At 45.0% G+C, this 21,332-nt stretch overlaps 1 protein-coding gene across 3 annotated transcripts in view; it reads right to left on the reverse strand.

Annotated features, from left to right (window-relative positions):
* Positions 1–21,038, reverse strand: part of C4H20orf194 (chromosome 4 C20orf194 homolog) — a 139,872-nt gene extending 118,834 nt beyond the window's left edge. For 2 of the 3 annotated variants that reach the window (XM_028878583.2, XM_028878582.2), the window contains exons 1-3: positions 20,870–21,038; positions 4,176–4,255; positions 2,404–2,523 (exon numbers count right to left, since the gene is read on the reverse strand). In XM_028878583.2, the coding sequence (XP_028734416.1) occupies positions 2,404–2,523; positions 4,176–4,255; positions 20,870–20,952 (283 nt within the window). In that variant the 5' untranslated portion in view covers positions 20,953–21,038. Of the gene's footprint in view, positions 1–2,403; positions 2,524–4,175; positions 4,256–10,142; positions 10,696–20,869 lie in introns of those variants that run through there. The other variant, XM_028878584.2, reaches the window with a different exon arrangement.
* Between the last annotated feature and the right edge of the window lie 294 nt (positions 21,039–21,332).

Here is a 21,332-nt window from a genome sequence, read left to right on the forward strand (position 1 = left end):
TTCCAGGACAGGCTCCAAAGCCACACAGAGAAACCCTGTCTCGAAAGAAAAAAAAAGGGGAGGAGGGGGAAGAAAGAAAAAGAAAAAACAAAACAAAACAAAAAACCCACTTCTTTGGTAATTAAGCACTTTCCTTAATTTTAGTACTGAAATGTCCCTGCAACAATGGTTGCAATGAAATGTGCAGTGTAGCAAGCACAAGTTTCCAAAATAGATTATTTCCAAAACACTACATGTAAGGAAAGATTTTATTTTATACATGAGATTTTTATCTTATTTGATGTGTATGGGTGTTTTGCTTACATGTGTCTGTGTATCACTTGTGTGCCTGGTACATGCAGAGAGGTCAGAAGAGGGACAAACGAGGGTCTAGAGCAGTGGTTCTCAACCTTCCTAACGCTAAGACCTTTAAAACAGTTCCTCGTGTTGTGACGAACCCCAATTATTTCCATTGCCACTTCGTAACTGTAATTTTGCTACTGTTATGAATAGTAATGTACATATTTTTTGAAGACAGAGGTTTGCCAAAGGGTCGTGACCCACAGGTTGAGAACGACTGATTTAGAGGTAAGAAAGGGAAGGAAAAATGTTGTAATTTTATTTTATTATTTTTTCATAAGATAATTTTATTTTACTATCAAAAATTAAAGAACTGATGAGATGACAGCGGTGCCTCACACGTCTAGCACCCAGGAGGCTGGGGACCTGAAGCCAGCTGAGTACAGAGTGAGAGCAGACCTCAGACAAAAGATGAGGGGAGGCAGGAAGAGGGAGAAAGAGTAATGTTAGTCTTCTTTTTCTGCACTCGGAACAGGAAGGACAGCTTTAACTAAACTATATGGATAAACAGTATTAGGGACTTTACCATGGTAGAATTTTCAAAGACTCTACCACTCAGAACTAGTGACAGTCAGATAATTCTTCATCATGTAATTGGGGATTTCTTATGCATTTTGAGATGTTTAGCAGCATCCTTGGCATCCACTAGAGGCCAGTAGTACCAGGGACCGAACCATGGCCACCAAAAATGTCTTCAGACATTGCTAAATGTCCCCCAAGGGACAAAGCTGCCCCGAGCTGAGAACCACTCTGCTCAAGTGAGGTCATCTGACATCAAATGCTTGCTTTCATGCCCTCCCCAGCTGCCTTGCAAAGGTGTCCTGTCTCTTGTCCAGTGTTACTTGTTTGCTGTACAGCTCCTGACTCATCCTGCAGACAATTTATAATGCTGAGTATATGATATCAGAGATGGCTCCCGGACAACAGCCCACAGCAGCATCAACACACGCAGTGTCTCCAAGCCAGAGAAGGCAAACTGCGGGCAGAAAGCCCGCATTGTATTAAAGTCACACAAAAACAATTCCCAAAGACGGCTGGACAATAGGCCCTTGTTCCTCAGCTAACGATCCACATACAATCTTCTTCCTCACAAGAGCCGCTTACAAGAGCAACTAACTCATCCTTGCCTCAACGCTCAAAGTGCTTTCACTGGGCGACAGCACACAATCTGACCCTTCAGTGAAAAGAAGCAGGGGCAATCCTAAGAAAAACTAGTGCACTGCCAAGAGGTAATGCCAAATGCTGATGTCTGCTCTTGGTCTCAAAGATGACTTAGCCAGTAATGTATTCTGGAAACCGCTTGTTGATAGTCTGTTATGCAGTGTGTGATCAACAGAATATATTACTTAATAGGTCAATTAGGAAATGTAATTTTTCACTATTAAAAAGACAAAATCGTATCAGTTGTTAATCCTAGCTACATGGGAAGCTGAGGCCGGAGGGTTGCCAATTTCAAAACTATTACGACACCACACATCATTCAAACAGTAAAACAAAATAAGGCAAGGATTTACTAGAGCACTGGACTATTTAAAATTCGACCACATTTTCCCATGGGGTGCTGGGTGTATATCTTTAATCCTAGCACTAGGGAGGCAGAGGCAGGTAGATCTCAGAGTTCAAGGCCAGGGCTGGTCTATACAGTGAGTTTCAAGCCATTTAAAGCTACATGAGTCTCTGTCTTCAATAAACAAACAACAACAGCAACAAAAAAAAAAAACCCAAAACTACAAAAACAGAAACAGAAACAAAAGATCATAAATTGGGGCTGGAGAGATGGCTTAGCAGTTAAAAGTACTTGCTACTCTTCCAGATGACCTGGGTTTTATTCCAAACACCTGAATGATGGCTTACAACCATTTGTACCTCTAGTTCTAGGAGATCCAATGTCCTCTGCTGGCCTCTGAGGACACCAAGCACACATACGGTGCACATACATACATGCAAGCAAAACACACATATAACACATTAAAATTAAAACAATTATTTAAAAAGATCATGAATTAAGGATCCAAAGACATAAACCATTCTCCTCTACCATTTGCCAATATAATATAGACTTACCATCTAGAATTTCTTCAGAAAATCCCGTTTTCTCAAAATCAGTGGTGTTCTGACTGTATAAACCAAACAGAAGGTAATTTGCCAGCTCTCTGCAGCCTTCATTGTACCTGCTGTCAATCCCTGCAAGGCAAAGATGGCTGTCACTAGCTGTCTTATACCACAGAACACAGTAAGCGCCAATGATTTACCCAGTTAGGAAAGCCCTGATGGCCAGAGGCAGTTCAAACAAGTTTTCAGCTAGAACTAAATAAACAACCCCTCATGAAAGAAACAGGCTGAAGCATAAGGCACCTTCCTTGGATCTCAAGATCTACATAGACAGGTAAAATTAAACAAAGATTACTAAGGCTATTGATTTCTGAAAAGTATTTTTTTTTCTTTCAGTTTTTAGTTTACATGTATGGGTGTTTGGCCCACATGTATATGTGTGTACTATGTATTCCTAGTACCCAATGAGGCTAGACGAGCACCCTCTGGAATCCGTGAGATCCCTTAAAATTGGAACTACAGATGGTTGAGTCACCATGTAGGTGCTGGGAATCAAACCTGGGTCCTTTGGAAGAACATGAAGTGCTCTTAACTACTGAGCCACCTCCAGCCACATAGAAAAAGCAAATTTTTTTTTTGTTTTGTTTTGTTTTGTTTTTCGAGACAAGATTTCTCTGTGTAGCTTTGCGTCTTTCCTGGAACTCACTTGGTAGCCCAGGCTGGCCTCAAACTCACAGAGATCAGCCTGCCTCTGCCTCCCGAGTGCTGGGATTAAAGGTGTGCGCCACCACCGCCTGGCTCAAAAAAGCAATTCTTAAGAGTGGAAAGAAGCAGAAAATATGGTATTCTACTGATTTACTAAAGATCTTGGAATACTTTCAGTTAGCCCAAGAACAAATCTCAAAGAGATCTTTATGAAAAATGTGTGATTAAACAAAAGCGAGTTAAGGTAGTTTGAAAAAGAAGGGGACAAGGAGGCGGAAAAATAAACACTAACCCTTCACAGCGTCAGAAGCGATGCTTAGCACTGCACTGTAAGGTGTAGTGTAGTGATGTGTTCCTGTAGATGACCCTTACTAAGGTTAGTCTAGAGAGGTCTGACCAGAGACAAATGGACATTAAGTGACATTACTACTGCCTCTCACTGTCTGAGGCATCCAGGACTACAGACTGGGCAGGATGGCAGGGGCAGGGGCTCCAAGAATGGTAGGTGTGGGCGCCATGGGCCCTGGCCCCCGACTGGGAGTGGCTGCGGCCTTGCTTGCTTGACCTTGATCAGATGTCCTCCCTATTCAGATTCCCTGCCGGTATCCACCCTTCTGAATGCTTAAGGGAAGTTCCTTGTTGTGTATCCTGCATTTTGGGCGTTAACTACTTAGATGCAATAATGTAGAACATTGAGTCTGGAATGTGGACCATTGACAGCGAACTTCTGCCATCCGGGGGTTCCTCCATTTGTGCTGTAAGCCTGTACGTATTTAAGGTTTCTTCCCTCTTTCAATAAACGGCATTCGACATCCAACCGTACGGATGACCCGCTGTCTTTTGTCTCTATTTTTAATCCGCAGCCCTTCGCTCAGGCATGGTGAACGGTTATCGGTAACGCGGGCGTTACCGCAACAGTAGGAGCTCCTTAGGTCACTGAAATCTCTCTTAATATAAAAGGAGCCAATTTCACAGGGATGAAAACTGGGAAGACACTAGCCTATGATGTACCTCACATGATGGCATTATTAGAATACAAACCACTGCTGCCGGGAGTCCCACCTTATCAAAGCACTCACCTAGGATGCAGAGAATGCCATCAGGTTGAGACTTGCTGCTCTGTGTCAGGATGCTCTGAACCTGGCGGAGTCGGCTGCAGCTGTAACAGAACAACACAGTTTCCTGAGTGAAGCAGAAGGTCCCTAAAAGGCACATGCAACAGGAATGGTTTTGGTAGGTACAGAAATTGGCACTAGTCTCTTTCATCAGAATCATACCCTTCGATTCCATTTTCTGGACAAGATTATGTGTAAGTGGTCTAGACTATCTGGACTACCAGTACTACTAGTCTGATTAATGAACTAGACTGTCAGTGGCTCTTGGGTAAAGTGAAGGATGACACCAAGGCCCCATTCACAATCAATCAGGAGATGATTCCAAGAATTTCCAATGTCTTTTGACTTTTGCTGGTTCTGAAAGAAAAGTTTACATGTTGACTCAGCCTAATTTTAGTCTTTATCAGTCTGTCTCAAAAGCAACAAACAAAAACTGATATAAAAGGCTCAATAAACTAAGCTTCAATTCATCCACATGACCACCCTTACGGAGTCTCAGCACAGGAGAAACACTCGATTTCTAGAGAGCTATTACTCCTTTGGCAGTAGGGACACTCCTTGCACCCAGGCAAAGTATAAGGAGATGTGTATCCTAAACAATACAATCTCTATGGACACTACTGCAGTCCTATCTCCCTCAGTAACCCCAAAGATGAGGACCCAATGTCATGGTCAAGCCTGATCCTTCACAACCTCCAGGTCTAACCCCCCCCCACACCCAATTAACATTTTTAAGTGTTCAGTATCATTAATCATTAGGGATGAAAACTAAAACTACTCTGAGATTCCATTTTACCCCAGTCATAACGGCTGTCATCAAGAAAACAAATGACAAGTACGGACAAGCATGTGGGGAAACAGCCCCCCTATCTACTAGTTGGCAGGGATATCTGTATGGTAGGGTATAAACTGCACAGACACTATGGGGAGCAATGTGTGGAGGTTTCTCAAAAAGCTAGAATTAGAACTACCATATGGCCTAGCTATGACACTCCTGAGCACATACACAAAGGACTTCACATCCTACAACAGAAATACTTGCCCATCTATGTTTATTGCTGTCTATTCAAAATAGCTAGGAAATGCAATCAGTTTAGATGTCCATCAACTGATGGATTATGAAAATGTGAGACATATACACATCAGAATTTTATTCAGCTATAAAGAAAAATGAAATTATAAAAATTTCAGGAAAACAGATGGAGCTGGAAAATATTACAGTGAGATAATCTAAGCCCAGAAAGACACATACTGCATGTTCTCTATTATATGCAGTTCTAGCTTTGAGTTTTCTTTTCCTTTTTAAAAATGTTAATTATGGCCAGGCTGTGGTAGCACATGCCTTTAATCCCAGCACTCAGGAGGCAGGGGCAGGCAGATCTCTGTGAGTTTAAGGCCAGCCTGGGCTACAGAGTGAGTTCCAGGAAAGGAGCAAAGCTACACAGAGAAACCCTGTCTCGGGAAAAGAAAGAAATGTTAATTATGTGTGTATGCATGCAGGTGCCCACAGAGGTCAGAGGCATAGGATCCCCCTGGAGTTAAAGATAGTTGTGAACAACTCAATGGTGGTGCTGGGAAGTGAACTCGGGTCCTCTGCAAGAGAGCACTGCTCAGCCCCTAGCCAGAAAGGGTGAGAGGAGGAGGGCAAGGCACTTTAATTGAGGGAGGGGTGGAAGAAAACAGGTGCTATGGAGGAAGAGAGGATACTGGAAGGTAAAGGTTTAAGTAGGTTGGGGGTAGGTGTGTGAGGGAAAGGAAAGGAGTAGGGGTGGGTTAACCAAAACTAAGGGTTTATAAAAAAAAGCCTCATGGAAACCCGCTAACTATGTCATTTTAAACTAAGACTTAAGGGGCTGGAGAAATGGCAGTATTTAAGAACACTTGTTGCTCTTCCAGAGAACCAGAGTTCAGTTCCCAAGACACAGGTCCAGAACTCAGCACTCATTTTGGCAACTTACATCTGCTTGTAACTCCACTTCCAGGGGATCCAATGCCCTCTTCTGGCTTCCTGGGGCACTTGCACACACACACACACACACACACACACACACACACACACAATATGACTTAAAATGAGTTGAATGGAGGCACCGTGCGTGGATGGACAATGCTGTTCCTAGAAGACATGGGCTATTAAATGAAAATTCCAGTACCAGGCATGGGATACTACCCTATAAGTTATTGATCAGGGAGGCTCCAGAGGCTCCCCAAACAAGAAAGACTATTACCACTCCTCTTAGTTGCCCACCAGAAACAGAGAGTAAAGAGCTGGAGAGATGGCTCAGTACTAAGAGCACTGGCTGCTCTTCAGGGGATCTGGGTTCAACTCCCAGCACCCACATAGTGGCTCACAACCATCTATAACTCTAGTTCAGAGGATCTGACACCCTGTTCTTGCCTCCATGAGCACCAGGCACACATGTAATGTATAGAAACGTCTACAGACAAAACACACACATGGAAAATTTCAAAGAATATGTTGCAAGCTGGGCATAGTGGTACATGCCTTTAATCCCAGTACTTTGTAGGCAAAGATAGGTATATTTCCATGAGTTCAAGGCTAGCTTGGTCTACATAGTGAGTTCCAGACTTACCAGGACTCACAGTGAGATAATGTCATTCTCTCTCTCTGGAGAAAAAAACAAAAAACAAAACAAACAAACAAACAAAAACTACTGCAGAAGACATCACACATTTTCACTGAATGACAGAGAAACACATCTGGAACTGACTAGAGAATTCTCTCCCACCATGCAGTGGTGGCACACATCTTTGATCCCAGTATTCTGGGAGGAAGAGGCAGGTGGATCTCTGTGAGTTCAAGGCCAGCCTGGACTACAGAGTAAGTTCCAGGAAAGGCACAAAGCTACAGAGAAACCCTGTCTCAAACAACAAAAACCAAACCAAACAACCAAACAAACAAACGAGAACTCTCCCTGATGGTCAACTTTCATAGTGCTGGAATGTGCTATACAGGCTGCTAGAGGAGAAAGACATCTGTGGTCATACCCAACACTGCAGGCTAAAATAACCATCTGCCAGGCAAGATGTGCCCACTGGTATAATAATGTCATGAATGTTATGGGTTCACTAACCAGCTTATGGTTGGATTTGAGGCCTGCACTACAGAAGGAAATTCATAAACTTGCTCAGAGAAGCTCCTTTCTGCAGTGGGTAGCGATTAGGTAGAAGCTCCCACCTGGTCAAAATGCTGAGAGTAAAACAGGTGACTGTGAGTTACTAAATGGGACATTCATAGAGCCCCACCACCACCCCAGCAGAGCTTAGTGACCATCACAGAAGCAGAGGAAAAAAGACTAAGAGCTGGAGGACAGGGAGGGGGACTGTGAAGTGCTGTCTTCCAGACAGGACACAATCACAGCCCTCATGAACACACAGTGTGTGTGGATGCCCCCACAAGATCAAGCCAGCCAAATGTCTTTTTTTGTTGTTGTTGTTTTTGAGACAGGGTTTCTCTGTGTAGCTTTGGATCCTGTCCTGGAACTCACTCTGTAGACCAGGTTGGACGAACTCACAGAGATTCGCCTGGCTCTGTCTCCCAAGTGCTGGGACTAAAGGCGTGCACCATCATCCAGCCAAATGTCTTGTCTTTCTTTCTTTCTTTTTTTCCCTCCCTTGAGACAGGGTTCCTCTGTGTAGCCCTAGCTGTCCTAGAACTTGCAGAGATCCGCCTGTCTCTGTCTCCCAAGTGCTGGGATAAAGGTGTGCACCACCACTGCCCAGATCCAGTCAAATGTCAACATGGCTGGGAAAAGGGCTCCTGAGTCCCCATCCCTAGCTCAGGAGCTATTGGCAGTTTGTGGCTGCTAGGGAAGGGAAAGTCATGTTTACTTGGGGATGTGGTTACCCAGCATAGTACAAAGTATCAGTTCTCCTGAAATTAACATGCAGGTTTAACACACTTCCAATCAAATGCCAAGAATTTTATAGATACAGAAAGGTTTGTTCTAAAATATATGGAGGCTAGTGAGACGACAGAGTTCTAGGCCAGCCAGGGCTACAGAGTGAGACCTGTTTCAAAAATAAAGAAAGAAATCCATGTGGTAGGCTTCGTGAGTATTCATCATACGATCCTTTCACTTCTTCCGTAGTTTTATAATAAAAATAGAGGCTATAAGGAAAGAGTCGTATGGGATAACAAGATTTTAGAAGCAACAATGTAGAAATGTCAAGATATTTTAATATGAAATAAGTTCCTTTCCCTGAGAGATGGTGCCTACCTGCCCCTGCATGTTTTCTATTTTAATGCAGGACGGATCTTACAGTCACTTCCCCACCGGAAAGACTTTGCAAGTTGGATCTTTGGCCCATTTTCTATTCAGGCCAGTATGCTGACTGACTGCCAAGGTTACCAAGAGCCTTGGTTTACAAACTTATAACCAGCCGCTGACAAAAAGCATGACCAGATCATGTGACCAAGAAACAAAAGTGTTTCCCTGGCAACTGCTGTTGAAAGCCAAGACAATACTGAAAATAGGAGACTTTTTTCCTACTTGTATCCTGTCCAGTCCAAGTAAAGTAGGAGCACATAAATGTAAAGAGTGTCTTTTTTCCTTAAGTAGAGCATTTTCCTGATTAGTGTTTTTTATCAAATAGGTAAAACTAAATTCAGATTTTTCCACCTTTGCACATTTTCTTGCTTCTCAAATTTAATCTTTAACCAGCATATAGCCGACTTGTCACTGAACCATGAAGCATTTCAGTTACTTTTATTTACTTTTAACTAAAAGCAAAAAAATCCCCAATGAGTTCAAAGAAAAGCACAGTCACTCTATCCCCACCCAGCACCCAGAATTAATCAGTTAACTTCTAGGCATATCTGTGCTTTATTCATATTAGTGCTTTTTGAAACTATATGTGTAAAAATATTAGTTTTCTGTCCTTTCATAGAGAATAGAAAATTTATATAAAACCAAAGTTTTCATTGATCCTTACAGCCAAAGGTCAGATATATGATAGTTTGTTTTGTGTCTACATGAATATACCCCAAATTCCACAGTAACACTGCCATGTAGCTCACAGTACTTGGGCAAGGCTGGGACATCCTGAGTAGGCCTTTGTCTGCTCACAACTTACAGAGTTTCACTTTAGAAGACATGTAGTGGGTGTGCTGGCCAGTTTTATGTCAACTTAATATAAGCTAGAGTCATTGGAAAGGGAGGGAGCCTCAACTAAGAAAATACCCCCATAGGACCAGGCTGTGGGCAAGCCTGTAGAGTATTTTCTTAATTAGTGATTGATGTGGGAGGGTCCAGCCCATTGTGGGTGAAACCAACCCTGGTCTGGTGGTCCTGAGTGTTGTAAGAAAGCAGCTTCAGGAAGAGCAAGCCAGTAAGCAGCATCCTCCACGGCCTCTGCATCGGCTCCTGCCTCTATGTTCCTGCCCTGTTTTGAGTTCCTGTGCTGACTTCCTTCAAACATGAACAGTGATGTGGAAGCAAAAGCCAAGCAAACCCGTTCCTCCCCAAGCGGCTTTTGGTCATGGTGTTTATCACAGCAACAGTGACCCTGATACGAACAAGGGTAAAGGCTCTCGCCACCCAACCTGGGTTTGATGGCAGGACCCACAGGGTGAAAAAAAGCACAGATTCTCCCAAGCTGTCCTCTGACCGCCACACACGCACCTGGAATGCATGCCCCCCTCCAACCACATAAGTATGTAATAGATAAATGTAAAACAAAAACAAAAAACTCACAAAACGACAACAACCAACTCACGGAAAAGCTGAGGATACAGCTCAATGGTAGAACATTTGCCTGGCTCTGGGTACACTCCCTAGTACCGAAAATATTCATATTCTCTCATCCTCTCCAAGCCTCTCTCATCCTCTCTCTCTCCTTCTTCCCCTCTCCCTGCCCCCGCTCCAATGCTTCCAGGCTGGTAATATAGTCCGATGGTGAAACACTTACCTAACGTGTGACCGTGTGACAGACATCCTGGGTCCAATCTCTAAAAGAAGACTGCTGCCTCTACACTATTATTTATCCCTGCGTTTCCTTGGCTTTGGAAATAGTTTGGGCATGAGAGATGACAACGCAATTGTTACCAATGGGCACACAGCGGAGGACTGGCTCAAAAAGAGGAGTGGAGCCCTTGGCACTCTCAGGTTTACAGCTGCTGGGCAAGCTCTCGGAGGGTGAAGAGAACCAGAGACTGCCGTTACGGCTGCAGAAAGCTACAGTGGTGGCAACTTGGCTGTCAACTCCCAGCCAGAGTGTAGAACAGACACCGCAGAGCCAGCCTGCACTTGTGTTCTCCTGAGGAGCCTGTCACATGAGCAGAGACCGCTTTTCAAAAGCACAAGAAGCCCATGCAGGATCTCCTTCTACTCACTAGTTTCTCTATCACTTCACCACTTACACTAGAAAAGATGCTGCAAGCTATCCAAACTAGTGTCTCGTGTGAAACAGCACTAAAAAGACACTGAACAAAGGGCATGGGGCATGTCTTTCTGGTTTGGTTTTTTTTTTTTTTTTTTTTTTTTCATAAAATTCTAATCAGTCAGCAGCCTTGGATAATCTTTCACACAGGTTTGGCTTTTTTTTTCTGGAAACTTCAGTTCACAAGTGATACTGTTTGTGTATCCAGGTGTGTGCAGGTGCCTGTGGAGGCCAGAAGAGAGCATCAGATCCCTTGGAGCTGGAGTTACAGGATTTGTGACAAGCTGGCTTGAGTGCTGTATCCAGACTCTTTGCAAGACCAGCAAGTCCCCACGGAGCCACCTCTCCGGCCCTCAGTTCGCAGGGAAGCCTTTGCTAGAAGTGTTCTGAAAACAGCAATACCATAGGAGATGACCGATACTTTAACAAAATTGCTCTGTTAGCTTAATTGACAGCAGTGTGTAGGGAAGTAAGCTGAACCTGGGAGGTCGATTAAAAGTCAGTGACAGGTGCACACCTGTAACCTCAGCAATTGGGAGGTATAGGTGGGGGGGGGGTCAGGACTTCCAGCTGTAAGACACTGTACAACACAGGACTTCTCTCGTGTTGTAAGACACTATTCCTGGGAAGATCAATAAATGTCTGCTCATCCCAGATTTAGAACTTAGGATAGACCAAAGTAAGGGAACCATCAAAGTCCAACTCGGTGAACCAGTGAGTTTTAGTGGGGCTCCTGGCAGGAGCAGAAATGACTCAAAGACAGCCCATCACCAAAGCTGTCACTGTGGGCGACAGCTCACAAAAACTGGAAACCTGGAGCTCACTGCACAGCCTGCAGGCAGCTCAACAGGCCAGAGTGACTCGTTCTGGGAGCTCAGCTTCACTGAGTCTTCTAGGCAGCTCTGGGGATCTCCATCTCTTCCAGGTGGACTGGCTGCTCTGAGAGTGTCTCTTAACTGTCTTTATTGCATAGAAGATCAAATCATATTTAAAAGTAGAATAAATAATACTGCTGGGGACACAGCTCAATGGCAGAGCCCTTGCCTAGCAATCCCAAAGCCCTGGGATTGGTCTCAAGCATTGATCTGACTGTCAGTGCCATTAAAAAGAAGGAAAGAACCGGGCGGTAGTGGCACACGCCTGTAATTCCAGCACTCGGAAGGCAGAAGCAGATGGATCTTTGTGAGTTCGAGGCCAGCCTGGTCTACAGAGCTAGTCCAGGACAGGCTCCAAAGCTACAGAGAAACCCTGTCTCAAAAAACCAAAAACAAACAAACAAACAAAGAAAGAAAAATAAAAGAGAAACAAACAAACAAACATGGCATCTAGGTGTGGACATATATGAATGTTCAATGAATAATTCTTTCAACTTTTCTGTACTTTTGAAATTCTTCATATCACAATGTTAGAGGGAACCACAGTGAGAATAATAAAAACCGCCATATCTGAATTAACCTTAAGTAATAGACTCAGGTCTTGATTAGAATGAGGCAGGGTGACAAGACCTGGCCTTTACCATAAAGCTGCTACCATTTACTTCCCTTGTCAAAATTAAGAACCTTGAAGGAAAGGCATAGACAGGCTTGTGGCAAAGCCATAAATGCCATTTCCACTGATGTCCTACACTGGTGATTGTTGTAGAATATTATTTTAAGGTGCATTACTTTTGTTTATGTTGCACTTGTTTAACTCTGTGAAGCTGTGTTACTGTGCCTGTCTAAAACACCTGATGGTCTAATAAAGAACTGAACTGCCAATAGTGAGGCAGGAGAGAGAAATAGGCGGGGCTGGCAGGCAGAAAGAAATAGAAATCTGGGAAAGAGTAGAAGTAGCCAGAGAAGGAGGAGGACTTCAGGGGCCAGCCATGCAGCTACACAGCAAGCCATGGAGAAAGAGTAAGAGTTACAGAAGTAAGAGAACAGGAAAAGCACAGAGGCAAAAGGTAGATGGATAATTCAAGTTAAGGAAAGCTGGCAAGAAACAAACCAAGCTAAAGCTGGGCATTCATAAGTAATAATAGGCCTCCGTGCATGATTTATCTGGGAGCTGGGTGGCGGGCTCCCCAAAAGAGTAAAAAACACCAACACCAGGTGACAGGTAAGACGACGTTAATATTGCTATTGTCATGATCAAACATGGTTAACCACTAACCATAAAATGACTCAAACTGATACACATATGGTATGACTAAAGAACATGCTACTGTCGTGTAACTATGTGGTAATTTTACTTTTCTCCAGGTACCTCCACTGTGGTGGTTTGAATGAGAATAGCCCCCATAGACTCATGTATTTAAATGCTTAGGGAGTGGCACTCTTTGTTGGAGTTGGTATGGCCTTGTTAGAGGAAGTGTGTCACTGGTGTGGACCTTGGGGTTTTAAATGCTCAAGCCAGGCCCCGTGTCTCTTCTCTTCCTGCTGCCTGAGGATTTGGATGTAGAACTATAAGCTACCTCTCCAGCACCATGTCTCCCTGTGTGCCAGCATGCTTCCTACCATGATGAATGGACTAAACTCTGAACTAAGCCAGCCCCAATTAAATGCTTTTCTTAATAAGAGTTGCTGTGGTTGGGCTGGAGAGATGGCTCAGAGGTTAAGAGCACCGACTGCTCTTTCAGAGGTCCTGAGTTCAATTCCCAGCACCCACATGGTGGCTCACAACCATCTGTAATGAGATCTGGCACCCTCTTCTGTATAAATAATAAATAAATCTAAAAAAAACAAAAAAAAGAAGAGTTGCTGTGGTCATGGTGTCTCTTCACAACAACAGAACACTGACTAAGACACCACCTCCACACAGCCACAACATTCCAGTGCAATATAATCCTCACTCTACATAGTTATCTCACAGCGGGAGAATCAAAGAGCTGTTGACCAGTACTCATTTTCCCTTTCATTAAGAATACACCCATTTTACCTAGGTTAGCAACAGGCCAGATTCCTCGGCTTCTAGGGCTATCTGACCAATAAGGCAAAGTCACAAGTTGTGCAGAAGCATCTGGAAAACTCTTGTAAGGGAACTGACTCAACTAAGAGGACTACTCCTCCTTCCCTCCTTTACCATGAAGACTACCCGCTAATGTCACCAAACAAAGCACAGAAGCAGCCTGGCTCCTTGATAACTTTACACCAGAAAAGGCCTATCCTCTCTTTGCAACAGAGAATAAATGCTCAAGTCATTTTTGCTAAGAGTCTCTTACTAGCTCCTGAATGTAGTTCCTGATAGACCACCTGATTTAAAATGATTAAAAACTAATGCTCAACTCAAACATGTCTATACAAATTTCATGAATTGGTATTAATAAAATGGTAAATTCAGCCAGGCAGTGATGGTGCACACCTTTAATCCCAGCACTCAGGGGAACAGGCAGGAAGATCTTTGTGAGTTCGAGGCCAGCCTGGTCTTCAGAGTGAGTTTCAGGACAGTTACAACTACACAGAGAAATCTTGTCTTGAAAAACCAAACCAAAACAACAACAACAACAAGATGCTAAATTCAAGAATTCCAGAAAATGAGTCACCGCAAACAGAAAATGCTATCCAGAGGTCTGCTCACTGTATTCTGATATTTTCCACGATGTTCCTTCTTCTCTTTAGCTGACTGTGAGCACTTCTCTCGCTTCCTGCTCTTTGTAAAATCAGTTCCACAAGTATTCATTCAAGAAGCACCTACAATTATCCCCCTCGCATCTTCGACTGCTTTATCAAATTCAAACATAATGTGGATCCTAGACTAGATCTTGGAATAGAGAAAGTTCATTTGGGGAATAAAGTCTGGAGTACAAAACTCCAGGTAAATGAAAGTTTACTAATTAAACTAAAGTGTTATACCAACACTGATGCCTTCATTGCAATAAATGCACCATGGTTCTGTTCTGCAGTTCATCTATAAATCTAACATTATTTCAAAATTGAAGTTTTTTAAAAGCATGCTAAGGGCCCAATGAGATGACTCAGTGGGTAAAGGTACTAGCCACTAAGTCTGACAACCTGAGCAAGAGTCCCCAAGCTCCATATGTGGAAGGAGAGCACCTACTCTCTCAAGTTGTTCTCCGACTGCCATACCACAAACACCAACATGCACACACACCACACACACACACACACACACACACACACACACACACAGTAAATAAACATAATGAAAAATGTTGTATATTAAGTAAAACAAGATGTGGTGGCCCACACCTTCAATCCCAACACCCCGGCGACAGAGTTAAGTGGATCTCTGTGATTTGAAACCAGCCTGGTCTGCAAAGCAAGTTCCAGGTCAGCCAAGGCTACATAGTGATACCCTGTCTCAAAAATAAACAAAAATACCAAATATAATGCCTTTTCTTCAAACTAGGGCTTTAAATCAAAGGTATCAGTTTTATATACTCAAACTATAATGCCTTATTCTTTTATTTTTTTATTATTTATTTAATTTTATTTATTTATTTAGTTTTGGTTTTTCGAGACAGGGTTTCTCTGTGTAGCTTTGGAGCCTGTCCTGGATCCTCACTCTGTAGATCAGGCTGGCCTCAAACTCACAGAGATCCGCCTGGCTCTGCCTCCCAAGTGCTGGGATTAAAGGCATGCACCACCGATGCCCAGCCCCATATTCTTATTTTTAATTTTTTTTCTATTGCCGTATTCACTTATTTGTGTGTGTGCTGTATATTGCAGATGCTGGCGTGACTGCCTCATGGTGTGTGTGTGTGCATGTAGGTGAGGAACTGGGTTCCTCTGTCCACCCTGTGGGTTCTAGGGATTGAACTCAGGTCCTCAGGCTTGGTAGCAAGCACCTTTATTGCTGAGCTATCTCTCCAGACCCTTTGAAAATAAATTTCAGGGCAAAACCAACAGTTTAAGTTGTGTAACATCTTTCACATTTACACCAAAGCTAGGTGACACTGTGCACTAGGGATGTCACAGAACTAAAGACACACAGCAAGCACACTGTCACCCCAGATCTAAGTGCAAAGGCAAACAGTGAGGACGCTACCTCTGGGCAGAAACGAAGCTACAAATATTAACAAACAAACCATTGTGCTTCTCCTAGAATCACACTAAGCCCTCCCAGCCAGAATCCAAGCAGCTATTTGGGGATTTTTGAAGGGTTTTTGTTGTTACTTGTTGTTACCTCAGCCAAGGTCTGAGGTAGCCCAGAGTGACCTTGAACTGGATATACAACCAAAGTTCTTGAACTTCTGAGGTTCCTGAAAGAAACTTTTCTGCAGAAAAATATTTTGAAGTAGGACAGTGTATTTCAGCAAGATCTCCACTAATTCCTTAGTATTAGTTGAGATGAGTTAGGTTATACTTTGGTTAAGGAAAAATTCTAGGGCCAGAGAGCTGGTTCAGTGGGTAAAGGTGTTTGCTGCTAAGCCTTGTCGACCTGAGTCAATCCCAGGGACCTAAGGATCTACACAGTAGGATACTCCAGATAAGCTGTTCTCGGATCTACACACACACACACACACAACACACACACACACACACACACGTAATTTCTTAAAAAAAATTTTTTGAAGTGGGGCAATGGTGGCGCACACCATCTCTGTGAGTTTACGGCCAGCCTGATCTACAAAGCAAGTTCTAAGACAGCCAGGACTGTTACACAGAGAAACCTTTTTTTAAAAAAACAAAACAAAACAAAAACTTTTTTTTTTTTTTTTTTTTTTTGAGGCAAAGTCTCATTACACAGCCTTCACTGGTCTGAAACATGCTATATAGACCAGGCTGGTCCCAAACTCACAGACATCTGCCTGCCTCTGCCTCCCAAATGCTGGGCTTAAAGGAGTATATCAACCACCGTAGACCAAAAAATTTTTTATTCAGGCTGGAGAGATGGCTTAGCAGTCAAGAACACTTGATGCTCTTGCAGAGGACTTCGGCTTGATTCTCAGCACCAACACGGTGGTTCAGAACCATCTGCAACTCAAGTTTCAGGGGATCCAATGCCCTCCTTTGACCTCTGCAGACACCAAGCATGCATATGGTGTGTGGATATACACAGGCAGGCAAAACATTAACACAAAAAAAAAACTTTTTAAATCTAATAAAAAGGCCGGGCGGTGGTGGCGCACGCCTTTAATCCCAGCACTCAGGAGGCAGAGGCAGCGGATCTCTGTGAGTTCGAGGCCAGCCTCGTCTACCAAGTGAGTTCCAGGAGAGGCGCAAAGCTACACAAAGAACCCTGTCTCGAAAAACCAAAAAAAAAAAAAAAAAAAAAAAAAAATCTAATAAAAAATTAAAAATATTTTTTTAAAAAAAATTCCAAAATCCTAGTGATATTTAACTTCTTTTTCATGCTCACTCTGGTCCCAGAGTGATGGAGGAGCAGCCATTTGGAGCAACAACAGCCACCACAGCAGAAGGAAAGAGAGTAACAAATTACACTGTGGAAGCTCTTACTGAAAAGGACTACAGTGTTATTTTTATGCACATTTCACTAACCAAGAGCTAAGAGCTGAGAACCCAAGCCAATTTGGAAGGGGAGAACAATTCTACATGCTTGGGGGACAGAAACCAAAGTCATCTTACAGACAGCGTGCTGACTATCATAACCTGAGAAAGGAGGCTCGCTCTGAGGAACAGTGTTTTCACTTCTGATCCACTCGCCATCGGTGAGAACGGACTCTCTCACAGAAGAGAGCCGTGCACTCGCAAGTGCTGTCTACGCCCCTAGGAATGTGACTTCACTAGTTAGGCCCGCCTCTTTCACCACTGGGGAAAGAGAGGGAGAGAGCAACCAAGAAACCAAACTCGAAGAAAGAACCAAATGCCGCTGCCAAGAAAGTGTCGAGATGACACTTGATAGAAACCCTCAAAACGTCAAGAGTGAAGGGGAAAGCCAGGCATGGTGCAAAGGCCTGAAATCTTTAGGAGGCTGAGGCAGGAGGATCAACCAAGTTCAAAACCAGCCTGAGCAACAGAATAAGACTTAATTCAGAAACACTGGGGGAAATAAGGAAATAAGAAAAGCATGTTTAACTACAGGGAGGTGGAGAAATGAGGGGACCCTTCACCAAAATTTCCTTGCCAAAGGCCAGATGTTAAACCATGCACTGTCTGAAGTCAAGTTTCAGTCAAACCACTTTATGCAAAATTCAGTTTAGGTATGATTAATAAAGTCAGCCAACGTGTGTGCATTTTTAAATACGTTCGTCTGTGTGAGTGGCTGCTGCATGCCTGCCAGTGCCTGCAGAAGTCAGAAGAGGGCACTGGATACTCCCAGGCCTATATATAATAACATAAAAATACTACCTTTAAGAAAGTAAAGAGCTCCCAGCACTGGGGAGGTAGAGGCAGGCGGGAACTCTATGAGTTCAAGGTCAGTCTGGACTACATAGTGAGTTCTAGGATATCCAAGGCTACTTAGTGAGAATCTGTCTCAAAAAAACCAAAGGGAAAGTAAGAAAAAGAGAAAATGAAAGGAAGTAAGAGCCAGAGATGATTCTGTGGGTAAAAGTGCTTAATGTGTAAGCCTGATGGCCTGAGTGCAGTCCCCAGACCCACTGTGCAAGGAGAGAACAGGTTACCCTCTTGACCTCCACACATGTACCATGCGACCAATGTGCCTGCCTCTCTCCCTACCCCACACACTCGCGCACACACACAAATCCACTAATAAAAAATTATATTTAAAAAAAAAGAAAGTAAGTAAATAAGCCAGGTATGGTTCACACTCTTTTAATCCCAGCACTCTGGAGACAGAGGCAGGGAAATTACCACAAGTTCAAGGCTAGCTCAGCAATACAGCAAGTTCCAAGCCAGCCAGGGCTGTCTAGTGAGAACCTGTCTCAGAAAAAAAGATGAGTAAGAAGCAAGTAAGTGGGAAGCATCTATTCTGGAGATGGATTTTTTTTTTTTATAGTAAAGTTGCTTTTCCACTCTCAAGTCTCAAAATATTCAAATCGAGAGTCAGCAAAATAACTCAGTGGGTAAAGGAGTTTGCCACCAAGACTGATGATATGAGTGGGATCCAAGAGCAGCATGACAGAAGGAAAGAATCAGCTCCCAAGAAGATGATGGCCCAGCAGCTAAGAACACGTACTGCTCTTGTAGAGAACCTGAGATGAAGTCCGGCAACTTACAACTGACTGAAACTCCAGTTCCAGGAGATCCAACACTTTTACTCACTGGGTACCTGCACTCACCTGCACATTCCCACAGACAAACACGGTATACTCAGCCTTAAAAATAAACCTAAACTGAAATATTTTAAAATGCAATTATTTTTAAAATTCAAATAAAGGTTACTGAGCTTGTCATGGGGACACAGTTCAGAGGGAGCGCACTTGGCTGCCATTTACAAGGCCCCGGGTTTCAGCTCCAGCACCACACCAAACAAACGTGGCACTCACAGACAGGCATGCACCCCTTCAGACAGCCTAGATTTATTGGATGGGTGCTGCAAGGTCGAAAGCATCCTGTTCAATATTCGTACAACATTCAAACACTTTCAAACAGTGGTACTATCTAGCAGAAGCACGAGAGAGAGTGGAGACTGTGTCCACAAGCAGCTAACCACTACACACTGTGAAGAATTCTTGAGGGGCAGAGAAATTCACAGTGTCAAAGTGGAAGCAAACCAGGACTCCTGAACGCATTGTTTCAGTACTATCTAATCGCTTCCCTCTTCCTTCATGTCTTAAGTCATCCAATGACACACTGCCAGAATGTGTGAAGGAATCCTGGGAAATCAAAGAAGAGAATTAGTTCTGGGGCTTGCAGAATGGCTCCGTGGGTAAAGGCACTTGCTGCCAAGCCAGAGTGAGTCCAATCGTGGAGACCCACATAGGAGGAAGAGGAGAAAAGACTCCAGGCAAGCTGTCCTCTCACCTTCATACTCTCACTGTGGCACGCACCAGACAGACAGACAGACAGACAGACACACACACACACACACACACACACACACACACACTAAAATAAATGTAATTTAAAAATAAAAAGTACTCTTCATAGATTTGATCCAATTAAAACAAACAACATCCCCTAAATAAAAAAATAACAATAAAAAAAACCAAACAACAAAACTCGACAGAAAACAAGGCTGGATGTGATACAGCACTTGTCTCGTGTAAGCAATGCCCTGGGATTTGACCCTCAACACTGGAGGGAGACGCTCACACATGCACACAGAACATTAAAATACCCAAACAAGAACACAGAAAAAGCAGGTCAGGCATGGTGCCACAAGCCTTTAACGCCAACATTCGGGAGGCATAGGCAGGTGGGCCAGCCTGGTCTACAGAGTGAGGACCCTCCTCAATTAAAAAAAAAAAAAAAGACAGAATATAGGAAGAGCCATTCTAACATATTAGTTGACAACCCCCTTCCAAGGGAACAATAACATGTTTGCTTTGCCAAATGGCTGCAAGCACGCAAACAAAAAGCCTCTTCTAGTTTAATGACAGCTTAGCAGTGCCCAAACCTCAGTGACTCTCCCTTCCCTTTCTTATAGGTCCCTACCGCAACACCTCCACCTCTCCAACCTCCACGTTTCGCTGGCAGCCAGCCCCATACCAGCTCGGTCACAAACAATGCCCAGACTATCAAGGTCAGCCCCAAAGACAGAAAGCAGAAATCGGAAACAGATCTTCCGTGCAGGGCAGGACGGCCCTCCCTAATATCAACTCCCCTCCCCATACACCGGCACTCCTGGGGCACTCCTGCATTCTATCAGGGACCTGGTGTCTGCCGCTTTGGGGGGTTCCGAGCCTTCTTTCCCTATCCAGTTTTTTTTTTTCCTCCTGCGCCCCCAATGACCTTCACGTCCCTGCAACGGGCGCTCCCCAGGGTGGAGGGGGCATGGGATGCAGCGGCCAGGGACAGGTGAGGGGAGACGCTGCCGATGTGCATGCAGGGAGCCGGGAACGCTATAACCGAGCTGCGGTCCGGGGCAAAGGCTCTGGACACCTAGGAGCACAGGGGGTCATGCGGCAGAGTTTCTGGGGCGCCACTCGCGTGAAGACAGGGCCTCCAGCGGTGGGCTGCCGGTGGGAAAGCTTCCAGGGGAGACCAGTCCGTGGGGTGGGGATGTCACAATGGGGTCTTCCCAGGAACCGCGGTGGGTTGTCGAGCCACAGCCACAGCACGGTCCCTCCGGAAGGCCGCCGTCCCGTCCCCCCTCGGCAAACGTTCTTCGGGGAGCCGTTTCAAACAATCCTCCGCAAGGAAGCCATATCAGACCACGCCCTGCCGCCCGAGGCGTAGCCGCTGCACGGCGCATCCCCGGCCACCCTCGGCGGCTTCGACCCGGCGTACCTGACGGAGGCCGCCCCACGGCCAGAGGTGGCAGCGAAGCGCGCGCGGGGCAGCCTCGGCTGCTGCGGGGCGAACGAGTCCATGGAGGCTGGCTGCGGAGGACCACGGGGCCGCGGAGGGTCGCTGGGGCCGGCACCGCAGCGGGCTAGCGGCAGGCGGAGCGAGGGCGCGCCGAGGGGGCGGGGCGGGAGCGCGCGGGCACGTGGGGGCGGGGCGGGAGCGCGCGCAGCCGCCGGCGGCGTCAGTGAGCGTCCGGCCGAGTTCTTGGACGTGCCGCTTCTGGGCCAGGACGATGCGGGGCGCGGGGCGCGGGTTCCAGGACAACACACCCCCGAGCCCTAAGGCCTTGCAGCGTCCCGGGGATTCAGTGGGAACCGCAGCCCTATTCGCGGACGCGCCCGGGGCGGGGACTCGCGCCAGCTCCGCCCCTCCTCGCCCGGCGGTGCTGGGGTGCTTCGGGTCT

The sequence above is a fragment of the Peromyscus leucopus genome, chromosome 4 (assembly GCF_004664715.2).
Source record: "Peromyscus leucopus breed LL Stock chromosome 4, UCI_PerLeu_2.1, whole genome shotgun sequence".
In the NCBI taxonomy this organism is placed as follows: Eukaryota; Metazoa; Chordata; class Mammalia; order Rodentia; family Cricetidae; genus Peromyscus; species Peromyscus leucopus.